Source organism: Mobula birostris, chromosome 11 (assembly GCF_030028105.1).
Source record: "Mobula birostris isolate sMobBir1 chromosome 11, sMobBir1.hap1, whole genome shotgun sequence".
Lineage (NCBI taxonomy): Eukaryota > Metazoa > Chordata > Chondrichthyes > Myliobatiformes > Myliobatidae > Mobula > Mobula birostris.
This window is the reverse complement of record NC_092380.1, coordinates 90810833-90827346: the sequence shown is the minus strand read 5'-3', so window position 1 is coordinate 90827346 and position 16514 is coordinate 90810833. Positions and strand designations below refer to the sequence as shown.

General features: G+C 40.3%; 1 protein-coding gene across 5 annotated transcripts in view; it reads right to left on the bottom strand.

The window, feature by feature from the left end:
• The window catches only part of bbox1 (butyrobetaine (gamma), 2-oxoglutarate dioxygenase (gamma-butyrobetaine hydroxylase) 1), a 207157-nt gene that overhangs the window by 76360 nt on the left and 114283 nt on the right, over positions 1 to 16514 (bottom strand). For all 5 annotated transcript variants that reach the window (XM_072272701.1, XM_072272703.1, XM_072272700.1 and 2 more), the window contains exon 4: positions 11986 to 12184. In XM_072272701.1, the coding sequence (XP_072128802.1) occupies positions 11986 to 12184 (199 nt within the window). The remainder of the gene's footprint in view (positions 1 to 11985; positions 12185 to 16514) is intronic.

Sequence of the window (16514 nt, the reverse complement as noted above, 5' to 3'; positions counted from 1 at the left end):
AATATTTTTTAAAATGTAAATTTATTGAGAAATTGAGATGCAGGTTGGGGTGGGAAAACCCCATGTCAAGAGCTTCTACTCTCTGGTTTGAAACTTAGAGGTAAATTTTCCAGATTCAGTTGTGAATCTTCGGAATTTTCCACTTCTGAATGTTGTGTAGGCTAAAAACATTTAAACCCAGGATTTGAATGATGTCAACATCCCCCTTTTGTGGAATAGACAATTTCACAAGTGCAATTGAGGTCAAGTTCCCATCAGCTGTGATCTTATTGACTGGCAGAGCAGGTTCAGGGAACTGTAGAGCCTTCATCTTATCTTCTAATGCAAAGCAAGATCAACTACCTCTCAATAAAAGCTCTATGGCAATCTTGGTCAGCTGTATGGCAGTCATTGCAGAATCCTAGAGCAACAGATTTCAAAATCAAGCTACTGAAAAATGCACCAAGATTTCCTGCTTGGTGACTTTTAACTCTTTATGTTTTGTTTTAAATGCAGTGTCAAACGTCATCTTCCCTAGTCCAATAGGCAAACGTCTGGGAGACCAGGACGAATGATTTTAAAGGTCCCCCAAGTCTGGAGTTCCCAACCTTTCTTATGCCATGACTCCTTCCATGGACCCCAGCTCGGGAATTCTTGCTCAAAGTGTATACTAGAATGCTGATAGAGTTTTTGCTTCATATTGTTCGCCATTCTAAACCATCAGCCATAAGCTTTGGCAACACAGAGCCCTGTAAACTTCTCATTACAGCATCATAAGCTTGAGCAAGACCCCAGTAAATTATCAATAGTATCTAAAAAATGATGTGGCCCACGTAACAGATAACTCAATAACTCACAAAAGTTGAATTCAGTGGCATTTTATCACCTCTGAGCTATCTCAAATCTTTGTCTACGGAGTATAATGTAGGACTGCTAATTTCTTCACTTCTGACAGGGTGATTATATCTTCAGCTCCTTCTCAAGTAGGAGTTGCTTCCTTCAGTTCTAGAAAAAAATTGAAATTCTCTCACTATTACTGTCTAACATCTCAACACTTCCTTCCTTGATAGCTTGGGGCCCTTGTAACGTCTGGAATAATGTTCTCTTTTAAATAACGCCTTTCCAGTCAATATTTATATGATTTTATATTTAAGTGAAATATTTTTCTCTAAGGAATGAGCATCTCTTTCCTTTTCCAGAGAATATTTGAGCCTTTGAAAATCTTTAAGGCAAATTAGAAATACAGTCGACTATGGTAAATTGGGACACATTGGGACCAGTACATTTTGGCCCAATTAAGCGACTGCCCCAATTAGCTCAAGTTTTATGGAAATAATTAAAAAGGTATAAAAAAGGCAGGCTACCATTTAACTGAGTAATAAATGATGTATTTAAATGAAATACGGAACAAGTTAGAACACCACTAATGCTTCTACAGAACTATAAGTTCATAACAGATTAAGCTGCCAAGCACTGGCTAGCAAGGGACGGGTAGCATCTCTGGCGAAGGGCTTGTTCCATCTATTCTGGGACAGTTCACTCACCTTTGACCCTCACTGGACAGCCAACTCTCACCTGTGGCTCCAAGTAGCTGCTTGCATGTGAGTGACAGCAACCACACCCCAGCAAATTGTTTCAACAAGCGGGCTAAACCAGGTGAGGGTAGAAGATGGGCCTCATAACCCAGTGAAATAGGGACATACCTGTCCTACCATGTGATGTCAGCTCCAGTGGATTGGACAGATTAAATCAACTGTGAAATCAAATGGTCAAGGAGGCAGTTCTGCAACACCTTGTGGAGAGCAACGGGCATGATAAGGCATAGAAGAAGTCATGGTTATCCACTATAACCAAGGAAGACCCCAGCTTGTGATGTCTATTCATATCACTAGACCCGAACTTCAGGGGTCAAGAGAGTGGTACTGTCCCAGTGCAACAGATTTTCCACTTTAAAAACTCACCCACACAGGTTTCACTGTCATCATCAGATACGATGGATAACCAGCATGCTGCTGTGTTCTTTTGATTGAACATAGATAAAATTTATCAGGCACCTAGTGCAGATAATGGACTGCTTTCAATGATTACATCCTCCAAATCTTCATTTTTATTAGAACATTCAACACGATTGTCAATACCTTTCAATTCATCATAGTTCCTAACTTTCTGAAGTACAGAAATTGTTTCCTTTACACCCCCAAGCCATTTCTGGCAGTTCTAAGTCTGAATGCTTGAAACCACAATACGCAAAACAATTCTGCTCATTTTTCACCAACTACAAGTGACAAAAATCACTGCTTTTTGAAGACAAATTGATACAACTGACACTATTTTAAAACTGTTCGCTCTAAGCACAGTGTAGCGTCTAACGGCCATACAAGTTCACGTGACCAACGCTAGTTAGAAACAGTTTTCTGTCCCAATTAAGCGGCATGGTGTCCCAAATAAAACAAAAGGGAATCTGGGATATTTTCTTGATTAGTTTTTCTTCTTTAGGAATTATCCCAAATAAGTGGCTGCCCCAATTAAACGACAGACCTATTATCCGTAATCTACTGTATTCCCTATTAGCAAAGGAGAGAGAGATAACTGCAGGTAGATAGGAACATAGATCAGACGTCAGACCATTCATGATAATATCAAATGGTGACGAATGTTCAGAGAGTCAAGTAGCCTTTTCCTGATCCTAATTTGTATATTCCTATTTTCTCTACAAATTCTTTTGGCACCACAACCAACTCAGCAAACACAGATCTAAGCTTCAGCATACTATAATTCAAATTGACTACATGGTACTACTTGCTGCATCATATCCCTCACTATTACAGCCTAATGCTCAAGAATTACTGGAAAATTCAGTGTTTCTTTCTGCATCAAACAGTCCTGCTGATCCGTCAAACAAATGCCATCCTGAAATATTGCAATCCATCACCTCCTCTGCTGTCAAACAGGGTGATTTATTAGAAGAGGGCAATGGCTACTTTGATTAAATTGCATTTTACCCATTAAGTGTAGGAGAATGAGGGGAGATTTGATGGAGGTATACAAAATTATGAAGAGTATAGATAGGGAAAATGCAAGCAGGCTTTCTCCACTGAGGTTGGGTGAGACTAGAACTAGAGGTTATGGGTTAAGGGTGAAAGGTGAAATATTTAAGGGAACATGGGGGGGGCGGATCTCTTCTTCACTTGGAGGATGGTGAAAGTGTGGAACGAGCCTCCAGTGGAAGTGGTTGATGTGGGTTCAGCCTCAACATTTAAGAGACATTTGGATGGGAGGGTATGGACGGCTGCAGTCTAGGTGCAGGTCAATGGGACTAGGCAGATTAATAGTTTGGCATGGACTAGATGGGCCAAAGGGCTTGTTTCTGTGCTGTAGTGTTCTATGATTCTAAGATTTGAAGAAAAGATCATTTTGTTCTTGTTTCAGTCTAGAATGGACATCCAGGTCACTCCGGCAAAGTGCCTGAAGCAAACTGGCAAAGGTACTTCCAGCACCTTTTGGTTTTAGTTCAGAGTTAATAAGTTAATAAGGAGAATTTACTTTTCCTTTTTATGTATAATGTCTCAAGATCCTCATAGACATAGGAAAAAATCAGTCAAAAATTATACTAAAGCCAAAGAAAGAGCCAAACGTTGATCAAGATGAGGAGAGAGGTCTGGAGAGGATTAGGGAAGAAGCAGTTCATGAACTGTGGATGGAATAAGTGGGGGGGGGGTGTCCAAAAGAGTGCAGCATTTGGTGAATTCACAGTTCTTAGAAGGCTGGACAGGAAATAGCCAGAGTCAAGGCCTTGGCCTGAAGAGAAATAAAAATTTATGCACTGGTGGACAAGGAAACAATGCAAATCAGCAAAAGCAGATCTGATGGTTAAAGGGAAAGTGGCAAGAATTAGTATGTGAACAGTAAATCTACAGGTAGAGCTATGTTTATGGAAAGTAGATGAGGACACTGTATAGACAAACAGGTCTTTAGACACCAAAAGCTTGGATGTGGGTCTGCAACAGGGTAAAGATTTGTGATGCCATGGTGGTAGAAGGGGCTTGTCTTTGTAATCATGATTAAGAGCATAATGAGTTAAAGACATAAGAAGCTGTTTTTGTCATGCATTTATTTGGTCCTTAGAGCTATGTTAACATTTATTATTTCTAAACCTTCAGGACCCTGAATTGAGCTAAACTTGTGCTGTTGTTTGTATACACTGATACTCCAGCTGTAACAACATCTTTTTATTTGAGCAGAATGAGTTCAGAGCTATTACAGATTATTGACATCTTGTCAAATAAACAGTATTCTAAAGTAAAACTAGAATCCTCTGCAGGATTCAGGCACTGATTACATTGGATAAGGCAATGCTAATTGTTACAAAGACAAATTACATTTCTTTTGCTCAAAATGCCTAGCTGAGAAAATAAGGATCAGCAATTGACCACCTTTCATAATAGCTCCAGAACTCTGGAGTTCACAGACTCCTCTTTTGGATGGGCACTTATCTTTTCTCAAGCCTCAAACAGCGATTGCTGCCACTGAATTTTGCCTTATTTCAATAAAGTAGCTGATATAACTTTATGTCTCCTAAAGAAGATAAAACTTGGGAAAATTATGGGCCTGCAGGCTTGCTCCACCATTCAATATCCTGATCTATCTTTAGCCTTAATTCATTTTCTTGACTGCTTCCAAAATCACCTGCATTCCTCAGAATCCAAAAATCTATCAATCTCAGTGGTAATATACTCAATGAGTTAACTTTCATAAATCTTTGCAGTAAAGAATTACACAATTTCACAATCCGCTGAATGAAGAAATTGCTCCACATTTTACTCTTAAGTAGTTGATCCCTTATCCTGAAACTAAGTTTTTTAATTCTAGATTCTGCAGCCAAAGGAAACACCTCAGAATCCTGTCTGTCACCCCAACAGATTATTAAACATTTCATTGAGATTACATCCTATCCTCGTTATATGCGGGGGATACATTCCTCGAAGTCGACGCATAATGTGAATAATTATTTAAATGAAGAAAATATGAATGCATTCTGGAGGGCTTCCTAAATATGCTTTATCTGTAATTTATTCACATTTTCATATCAATACGACACAAAAGCAGTATCACAAGGCAACATTCGTACAATATTTCATCAATTTAAGGTAATATTCAATGTAATAAATCATAGAAAGTTAACATACTAGGGTGTACAGTACTCACCAACAGTGGCAGGTGTGTTCGCTCTGGGAGATGAGTGGTTGTGCAGTGGTGTCAGGCAGCTTTACATGGATGAGGTGGATGGTTGTGTGTCGTCAGGATCATTAAGGACAGCAAGGGGTGAAAGAAGACTCACAGAACTCTCAGAACTGCCGAAAGCAGGAGATAACACCAGTTTGAAGAAAGTGGTGAGGGCTGTTTGCTTGGCAGCATTTTGTTTTTCAGCAAAAATTTGCTTGTAAGGAAGAAGGCTTGACTGCAGGGAATGACTGAAATGCTGACTCTGTTCTAAACTTGGGTCCATGTCTATCGCCATTTGTGCCAAGTGTTCCACAGCCTTAAAAAATTCTGCCAGTTGTTTCACCGTAAAATCCTTCACCTGCAACTCAACACTTTCTTCTTCATCGTTATCACCTTCAGTCTGAGTTAAACGCAGAAGGTCATCTACACTTAATCCTTCATCGAAAGAATCCAGTTCTAGTACGTCAGCAGTCTCGAGATCTGAGAATCCTTCCCCACTAATTTTATAGCCCAGGGCCACACAATCCTGGCCAGCTGCAGCGAAGGCAGGAAACCCCTTGAGGGTGTGCACACACTCCACCCAAATTGATTTCCACGCTCCATTGAGAGGCTTCTTACACAAACCCTTAACAGCACAGGGGGTTTAGTGAATGGTAAACTAAGAGAGGCTTCATCTTACAGTCTCCTTCTGCATTGGAACACATAAGCAAAGTCCATCTACCCTTTGCTGCCTTGAAACCTGACGCAGATTTTTCATTTTTACTTATGCAATTGTGTTTCGGCATACGCTTCCAAAAAAGCCCGGTCTCATCTGCATTAAACACCTGCTTTGGTATGATGCCTAACTCAGCTATCATAGCCCGTAACTGCACAGGGTAGCGTCCCAGAGTTGTGTTACCTTCACTTGACGCCACCCTGTTTATAATTTCCAACTTTTTTCAAGCATTAAAGCGGTTCTCTGCCGCTTGGCTGATGGCCCAGGACTTGACATCGGAAGCTTAGGAGGCAGAGTTAAATATTTCAAGCACAAAATCACTGCACCGTAGGTAAAAACAACACAAGTTTAAGAGTGCAAGATTGCACATTCATACATTGCCAAAACCAATGCGAGACTGGCAGGAGTGAGATTGTGAGGCGTGCGCACGTGACTTGTATTGGTGGAAAAGCAGTGCTTCTTGTCCCAACAGTGAAACTGTGAGGTGTGCGCACGTGACTTGTATTGGCGGGAAAGCAGTGCTCCTTGCATAACTGTGAGTTTTGGACGCATATAAGGAGAAGTTGGTAGAAATAGGTTCCTCGCATAACTGTGAATCCGCATTGTCTGAAGACGCATATAACGAGGATAGGGTGTACTTTTCATTCCCACACTTTTTTTTTCTCATTTCAATTCCATTTTTGTGTGGCCAATAGAACTAAATCACTCAACTGTTATGTTCATAGAAAAGTACTTTGAAACATTAACACATTCAGAAGTTTTCATCACCAATTAATAACTGAGCAAGCTATGCACAAAGGAGCCAGTAAAGACTGGTGCTGAATGCAAATAGTTTGGAACAAAAGCGTTTGCTCTTTAAAAGGTATAAGTCTGCGAGAGAGCGCAAGAGGGGAAGGGAGAGGGGCGAGGGGCAGAGTGGGAAGAGGGGGGAACGGGGAGAGAGAGGGGGAGAGGGAGAATGAATGAGATGATCTTAAATCAACTGTACATACTCCTAATATTGCTTGTTTCAATTAATTCTGTAAAGTGGCTCCATCAATCACTAATATCTCTGTCATTGCTGCTCTACCCAATGATTGTCAATGCTATTGTAAGCAAATTAGTTATTTACCATCCCATACAGTCATCAATTGGTAGAAAAGTTTTATGATGCTTTGCCTTAAAGGGCAACTTTCTCCATTATTCTTTCTAAATCATTTCAGAGGATGAGAACGACTCCATATTCGATTTCTCTTACAACCCAACCATCCAGACTTTGTCCTATTCTCTCTCTGTCCAACTCTCGTCCTCTTTTTTTAAATGTACTATTCTATAAATCCCTTTGTTTCAAAATCAAGACCAGCGGATCACATGTATACTTTCTGATATCTGTACGGAGTAAATAAGGCCATAAGATATTGGAGCAAAATTAGGCCACACAGCCCAATTAAATCTGCTCCATCATTCAGTCATGACTGTTCTGTTTCTAACCCTCTTCACCCGCATTCTCCCCATAACTCTTAATCCCCCGACTAATCAATAGAGGGCTATCCAATAACTTTTCCTCCACATAACAAATTCAACATGTTCACAATACTCTGAAGAAATTCTTCATCTCAGTTTTAAAGGCCTTTATTCTGGGGCTGTGCCCTTGGAACCTAATAGCAGGACCCCAAGGATCATTGATGGTAAGAGGGATTCTATGGTGCAAGTTCATAGCTCCCTGAAAGTGGCAACGTGTAGACAGCAGGATAAAAATGAATTATGTGAGTATAAAAGTCAACAAGTCATGCTGCAACCGTGTATAACTTCAGTTTGACCACATTTGAAGTATTATGTGCAATCCTGTCACTGTATTACAGGGAAGGTGTAGAGACTTTTGAGAAAGTGCAGATGTTGTTCATCAGGACATTGTTGGATTAGAGGCTATTAGCTATAAAGGTTATAAAGGGAGAGTGGACACTTGGATTGTTTCCTTTGAAGTACCGGAGGCTGAGAGGTGACCTGATAGAAGTGTATACAATTATGAGAGCCACAGATAGGTTAGATAATCAGTCTTTCTCCCAGGATGGAAATGTCAAATACTGGAGGGCTAGAACTGGAAACAGGAAGAACAGCAGAATGGAAGAAATTGAATCGCATAGATGAACCCACAGATGAGGTGAACTCTAAAAGTGGGAAAATTATTAAGGAAGTGCTAAAATTATGGTACATAATTAGTAAAGTGGTGAAACAGAATAGAAAACTGTGCAGCACAAGAAGAGGCCTTTCAGCCCATAATGTGCGCATCACTTAAAAGTCACTATCAAACCTGCTTCTATCACTACCTCTGGCAGTGTCTTCCAGGCATCCTCCACATTTTGTAAAAAAAAACACTTGCCTCACACATCTCCTCTAAACTTCCCCTTCATGGTTTAAGTGCATTCCCTCTCATACTTGGTATTTCTTTCCTTGGTAACAGATATTTACTGTCTGCAGTATCAAAGACTCTTATGATAGCATATTTGTTAAATAGGGGGCCATGCACAATTCTGATTTGATGGAGACAGATGTGAGAAGCATGGAGGGAACATCTGGAGAAATTTCTGAAATGCCCGGTTTGCTGCCACTGCTACCGTGCGATCAAGAATCTCCGGAGGGTAGGCCCCAAATCCTTGGCTTTGCCTGTTGCTGGCGGCCGGGGCTGGGCTTGAAACGCTCGGCAGAGATGGTGCTCGGTGCTCGGTGTCGGAGGGCTGGTCAGAGGCTCGAAGTTTTCGGACGACTCAAGAGTCGGACTGTGGTCGGGAGCTTCCAGGATGCTGCATCGGCAAGTTTGCAGCGCTGGAAGCATGGCAGGAAGAGTTTTCTTCCTTCTCCCATCTGTGTGAGATCATGGGACTTTCGAGAGACTTTGAACTTTTTTTTACCGTGCCCATGGCCTGTTCTTCATCAAGTTATGGTATTGCTTGCACTGTTGTAACTATATGTTATAATTCTGCGGGTTTTTGTCAGTTTTTCAGTCTTGGTCTGTCTTGTGTTTCTGTAATATCACACCGGAGGAACATTGTATCATTTCTTAATGCATGCATTACTAAATGACAATAAAAGAGAACTGCGTATCCTCATAATCTAATCTAATCTAATCATCTAAATTTTATAAACTTCCAGCAGCCACCAACACTTCAGCGAAAATAACACAACCTTTCCTTATAGTTCATACTCTCCAATTCAGGTAGTATTTTACTAAACTTTTTCTGCACCCTTTAAAAAGCCTGCATATTCTTCTTGTAATGAGGTGACCACAAATGCACACAATACTCCCCAAGTGTGGCCTAACCAAAGCTTTATATATTTGCAACATGACTTCCTACCCACATACTTAAAGCCCCAACCAATGAAGGCCAGCATACCACACACCTTCATTACCCCACTCTCTACTTACAAAGTTCCAAATAAATTTATGATCAAAGTACATATATGTCACCATCTACAACCCTGAGATTTGTTCTCTTGTAGGCATCCACAATAAATCCAGAAGCATAACAGAATCAATGAATGATCGCGCCTAACTTGGCAGACTCTGAAGGCGCTAAGGACTTGGACTCCACCGCACCCCCCCACTGCCAAGATCCCTCTGTACATCAGTGCTCGTAAGGATCCACCATTAACTGTGTACTTTCCTGTTACATTTGACCTCCCTTTGATATGCATCTGATTTACATTTGATTAATCTTGAAATGCTACTCTCTGCATATTTCAACTTAAAAGATGATCCCAATACATCCTCTGAAAACTCCATCTTTACCTTATTCTCATTTATGCATTGGTCACTTTAATTACCTCCGGCTGTTCACTGTGGAAAACATACTTTTCTTTCCACGTTCTGATTAGTTTGCTTGCCCAAATGGCTGCTCACTGTGGATCTTAACTTGCCCGAAGATGCCTTGTGTAGGTTCAATAAGTCCTGCTAATCTGTTTATGCTTGTTAACTAACTGATTTCAATCTAAAATCTGTGTTCTTTGTTCAAAATCTAGCTATAGATTTGTTATGCTTCACCTCTACAATACCCTCCAATTAATCCATCATGATTTGCATACATTGACCCATCTAATTTGTGGAAGTCTGTTCTCATCTGGGCACTTTGCATGCTTTAAATAGCTGTCTTTTTCACAAAGCCTTTGAGCGCACTCCCAAATTACTTCCATGGAATCCATACTTGTTTTCTTAATGCATTTTTTAAAAATTTCAGTACTGGGCAAAAGTCCTCATCACCATAGATTTTTGATATAAATTTTGTTTTAGGTGTTTATTTTTTTCTTCTACATTAGTATGTCAGTAGAAAAGAGCAAATTTTAGATTTCCAAACATTCACTTTCCAAAAAACATTAAATGCTACAGAGAAACATTTGTATTTCATTGAAGAAAGTAACATATTAGAAGTATATAGTCCAGTGCATGATTAAACAAAGATAACAAACAGGATGCCAATGATCAATGACATAAAGAGTTGAATGGACTAAACTGGACAATCGAAACAGAAATGGATGTAGAAGCAACGGGGTGAACAACAACCAAATTAAAAGGTGAGGGGGTAGCAGCTGTAACAGTTTAACCTTCAAATCATCAATTCTTACACCATGGCAAAAATGAGCACAGCAACAAGACAAGCTAGCCATCCTGCAACAGCAAGGTCTCTCCCAAGCAGAAACTTCGTGGCAGACAGGAGTTTCAAGACGTGCCATCCAAGCTCTTCTGAAGAACCACAAAGAAAAAATTGCAAAGTTACGGACCAGAAATGCAGTGGTCGGCCAGGGAAATTGGGTGTGGCAGTTGAGAGGTACTGTAAATCAAACTGATGTCCCTTCTAAATCAGAAGTACAGCACTCTATCAGCTCTGAACTCACAGAAACCACTGGGGCCCAAGTATACCCCTCTATAGACCAGAGAAGTTTTGTCTGAAGTGGTCATCATGGAAGAGTTGCTGCCAAAAAGCCAAGTGGAAACAAAGCCAAGAGACTTACCTATGCACGTAAACATAAGGACTGGGGTGCTGAACAAGTGCTCTGGACTGTCAAGTCAAAATTAGAAATTTTTGACTCAAGCAGGAGGCAGTTTATAGTAGAACTGGACAGCACTACATAGATGAGTGTCTAATCTACAGTGAAGCATGCAGAAGTTCCCTGCATGTTTCAGGCTGCAATTCTGCAGAAATGGAGTTGGTGAATTGGTCAGAAGTAATGGAATCTTCAACGCTGAGAAGTACAAGCAGATTCTCATCCATCATGCAATACCATTAGGGAAATGTCTGATCAGTCCCATCTTCATTCTGCAGCAAGACAGTGACCCCAAACACATAACCAAGGTCATAAAAGACTACCTTCAGTGAAAAGAACAAAGAGTTCTACAACAGATGGTGTGACCTCCACAGAGCCCTGATTTCAACATCATCGAGGCTGTCTGGGATTACCTGGAGAGAAAGAAGCAAGCAAGACAGCCAAAGTCTGCAGAAGAACTGTGGCAAGTTCTCCAAGATGCTTGGAACAACCTAGCAGCCGATTTTCATATAAAACTGCACGACAGAGTTGATACAGGTTTAAAAGCAAAGAGTAGTTACATCAGATATTGATTTAGTTTTATTAAAGACTGTTTACTGCTCTTGTAGTAAATTTTTGATATTTAGAAACTTCCCATTTCATTATTTTTGAAAGCACCTTCCCTTTAGTTTTTTTCACATGTGCATTAGATTTTTGCAAAGCACTGTACTTTCAGTGATCTTTACTTCAAATAAAATCTTTGCATGAACATAATCTATTCTTGAATCAATTTAATCTCTGTTATACAGTACTGTGCACAAATCGTAGGTACTTTTATGACTGTTTACATATGGAGATAAATACACAATCTAATAACACAGTCCATGCTTTCCAAGTTTAAAACAAATAGATGATTTAGAAAATCTTTTCTGTGAACATTAAAATAGATCAACTGTGTATTGATTGAGGTAAGGTATCTCATGTGGAGGTGTTACAACCATGGTAAATGATCAACAGATAACTGCATTTTGTTGTAGTACATTATCAGCTTTAGAATTATATTTTTCACCTACCCATAAAAGGTCAGTCTTAGGTAGCCAATCCTCTTTCCCAGTCTAGCCACTTGCCCTTCTTTCACAGGAGCGTTCTTCAGTTGCACAAGTCCAATTCTACGCAGATTGCACAGCCATTCATAGGCAACTTCATCATTGGTCAACACTTCCTCAAAGTTGGCAGTGGGAATCTGGAGCTCTGAACCCCAATGCAGTCGATCTGATTTAAAGCAAATTATAATTCTTATTCAGAGCTGCCTCCAATTCATGATTTACAACAGTTCTATCGAAAGGAGACAGTGGGCATTAAGATAATGTTGGAAAGGTTGCAATAATATCGCACTTTATGAGTACGTTCCAAAGCACTTTGATTACAATGCAATACTTTTTGTGAGATGTACTACTATAAAAGTTACTGTTACCATTGTAATCAAACATAACAATCAATTTGCATGCAGCATGGTCAAGAACAATGAGTAAAAAAAATGAAAAGTTAATTTTTTCATGTGGTAAGTTGATGAAGGAACATCACTGAGGAAACCAGTAAGACTGTCAATTGATCTTGGAAAATGTGCTTTTGGACTTTAAACAAAATGCTTACTTGTGTAAGCTAATGGTTCATCTGTTTAAAATTTATACCAGTTGTAGCACTTCATACTGATATTGAAGTGATCAGAGACAGAAGTTGATAGTTGACGGTTGCTTCTGCCACAAAAAGTCTGAAACTACTAGGGACTGCTGGTACTTTGTGATCTGGATGAGAATTATAGCAAGTATTAAATAGTAAGTTCACAGATTATTTGAAAATTGACAGTTCTACTGTTGCAGACAGTAGTCTTCAGTTACTGAATGATGTTGATGAGTTGGTAGGTCAAGCAGGAAAACTAGATGGAATTTAATTCCAAAAAAACTACAAGCTGATGAAATTTGGAAAAGCCAAGAAGGCTAGGAAATGCACATTGAATGGTTGGACTCCAGGACATATGAGAAGAACTAACCATCGGGCTCTTGAACCAAAGGGGATATCCTCACCCACCTTCACTTGCTCATCATTGAAATGTTCCCACAACCAATGGACTCACTTTCAAGGACTCTTCGTCTCATGTTCCTGATATTCATTGCTTACATATTTATTGTTATTGTTTCATTCTTTTTGCATTTGTACAGTTTGTTGTCTTTGGCACACTGGTTTCGCCCAAGTTGGGTGGTCTTTCATTGATTCTGATATGGTTATTATTCTATGGTTCATTAAGGTTGTCATAGACAGGGAATGGTATTGGGAACAAGCTCCCACCACTGATTAGATACTCTCAATGGCGGGCGTCTCAAACAGCCTCTGACAACAAAGTCCAGCTCCTGAGCTTCACGCATGGATTAGATACTAAGCCCGATGAAACCGTTTCTACTGGCAGGAGAAGGGGCTAAGGCGGGTTACTGGTGCCTTAAAACCAGTCACTTCAGACAGATGGGGCTCATCAGCAGTAGTTGGCAGCTCACCTAGGAGAAGGAAAACTCTGATCTCAAACCTCCACTGCCTTGCGGCTATACCCATTCATGGGGAAGGCTTCAGGAGTAAAACCCCCTGGGAACAATCTAGAGCTGGAGTCCCTAAGGCAGTCTTACATTGAGTTCAATGCTGATTGGCAACTCCTGTGACTCTGCTGGTGCCAAACTGTTTTGGCCTCTGCTATTCCTTTGGGTTTATCAGATTCATGGAGGGAGGGAGCTTGCTACATGGACAACAGCTTGCTAGCCCTATTGTTCTACCCAGACTTGCATATCTAGACAGCTAGGACGCAACATCCATGAGTCTGACCGATGGGGGCCTCAGACTGAGACTATTATTCCTTTATTGAGTATGCCCACAAGAAAATTAATCTCAAGGTTGTAGATGATGACATATATGTAGTTTGATAGTAAACTCACTTTGAACTTTTGAACAAGGAACAAGATAGTGCAGGTAGATAAGGTGGTTCAGGCAGCACAGAAAATACTTGCCTTTATTCACTCGATAAGGAATACAAGAGCAGAGGATTATGTGGTACAACTATGTAAAATATTGGGTTTGGCACAGCTAGAGTATTTTATTAATTCTGGTCACCACACTATAACAAGAACGTCATTGCACTGGAACATGGTGCAGAGGTGATTTACCAGGAGTTTCCTTTGATTGGAGTGTTTGGCTATGAGCAGAAAATGGATTTGTTTTCCTTGGAGTACAGAAAACTGAGGAGGATATCTGACTAAAGTTAAAATTATGAGAGGCACAGATGGGGTAGAGAATAAGAAGCTAGCTCTCTAAACTAACCTTCCTCCTTAGCATAAGAGTATATTATCAGAGAGTTTGATTTAAGTTAAGGAGTTGGAGATTTTGAAGGCAGTTGAGGAAGAAGACTCCCTTCCTCCCACCCCCCACACACAAACACACCATGGAAATGGTTGAAAACTGGAAAATCTTCCCTGAAAAATACACACAAAATGCTGGAGGAACCCTTCTCAGTCCTGATGAAGGGTGTCGACCCAAAACATTAACTGTTTACTCTTTTCCATAGATGCTGCCTGGCCTGCTGAGTTCCTGCAGCACTTTGTATGTGTTGCTTGGATTTCCAGCATCTGCAGATTTTCTCCTGTTTGTCAGAACCTTCCCTGAGAAGTTGGAGGAGGTGGATACTTGCACAATATTTGAGCTTCTTCCCCTTTCCTTTCCAGCCCTGAAGAGTCTCAGACCACACCATTAAACGTTTACTCCTCTCCATGGATATTGCCTGACCTGCTGAGTTCCTCCACCATTTTGTGTGTTGATTTGAGCCTTTAAATGAGGACTTGGAATCAGCAAGGAATGGATGGCTGCCAACCGAGTGTGAGAAACTGAGGGTAATTTAGATAAGCACTTGATAGTTGGCAAAGACATGGTAAGTTGGAAAGCCAGCTTCAGTGGTGTGACTCTGTGATTAACTTCAATCATGTGCCAAAATGCTGAATGGAATTTGAAGTTTTCAGATCCAGAAGTTAAATTGCAAGTAAATGATTAAACTATTCCAAAATAAAGAAAAAGTATTCCACATATTGCCACTGTACTGAGATTTAAAAAAAATAAACTATGATTAATAAAAGAGCAATTCAGCAGAGAGGATAGATCGCAGTTTGAATGCAGAGGAGACTATGACAATGCTGACAACGCTGGTGAAACGTAGATAGGAGCAAAAACTGGCTGGGCTAGGGTTGCTCTCTTCGAGACATGGGAGGCTAAGGGTAGATTTAATTGACATGTATAAAAGGGCTTGGAATAAACAGTAATGATCGATTTGCCTTACTATAATGATGTTCTAATTGAGTAATATTTCTTTTCCACCCAGGGAGTGAATGTGTTCTGGAATTCACAGCCTGAGAGGGTGGTGGACATAGAAACCAACATCATTTTTAAATATATTTGGATTTGTACCCGCGCGGTAATGATACAGAGGAAACTAAAGAAGAGTATGCATTTTGACCCATTTGGCCTGCACTGCCATTCAGTAAGATCTCAGCTGTTGTGTGTGTGTAGGTGGTGGGGGAAGGTGAGAGGATGATATCTTCCTCAAATGTCTTCAAAATCTCCTACTTCTTAATGTACTCTTATGCTCAGGAGAAACGTTAGTTTAGAAAGTAAGTTTCTTATTCTCCGCCCTATATATGCCTCTCATACTTTTATGACCTTAGTCAGATATCCTCCTTGGACTTCTGTACTCCAAGGAAAACAAATCCAGTCTCTGCTCATAGCAAAACACTCCATCCAAAGGAAACTCCTGGTGAGTCACCTCGGCACCATTTTCCAGTGCAATGATGTTCTTGTTATAATGTGATGACCAGAGTTACATACGATACTCTAGCTGTGCCAGACTTAATATTTTACATAGTTGTACCACAAAACCCCCTGCTCTTATATTCCATATCCAGTGAATAAAGGCAAGTATTTCCTATGCTGCTTTAACCACCTTATCTACCTGCACACTGCCTTCAGGGATCCTAGGTCATACACATCTAGTTCCTTGCTCTCCCCATACTTCCAAGGTCCAGCCATTCAATGTGTATCCCCTAGCCTTACTGGCTTTTCCAAACTGCATCACCTTATTATTTTCCAGTATTAAATTCTATCTAGTTTTCCGTACAACCTATCAACTCATGAACATCATTCTGTAGCGGAAGGCTGCTGTCTGCAACAGTACATCTGTCAATTTTCAATACCACTTCCCTGTTCTTTCTTGAATATACTCTGGTACGTAGCCTCTAAATTCAACTCTGATAGAGAATTCCAAAAATCTGCCATCCTCTGAGTGAACAAGTTTCTCATCTCTGATTTGAACAGCTGATTACTAACTTTGGGAGAGTGACCGTTAGTTCAAATCAAAGAAATCCAACACGGAGACCAGCTCTTTGACTCACTGAGTCTACACTGAAAATCAACCGCTCAGTTATGACAAACCCATGTTGGGTCAATTTACAGCGGCAGAGAGTATGTGCAATTTCCATAGATTAAGTACAAGATTAAGGAAATATTAACACTGCATTCA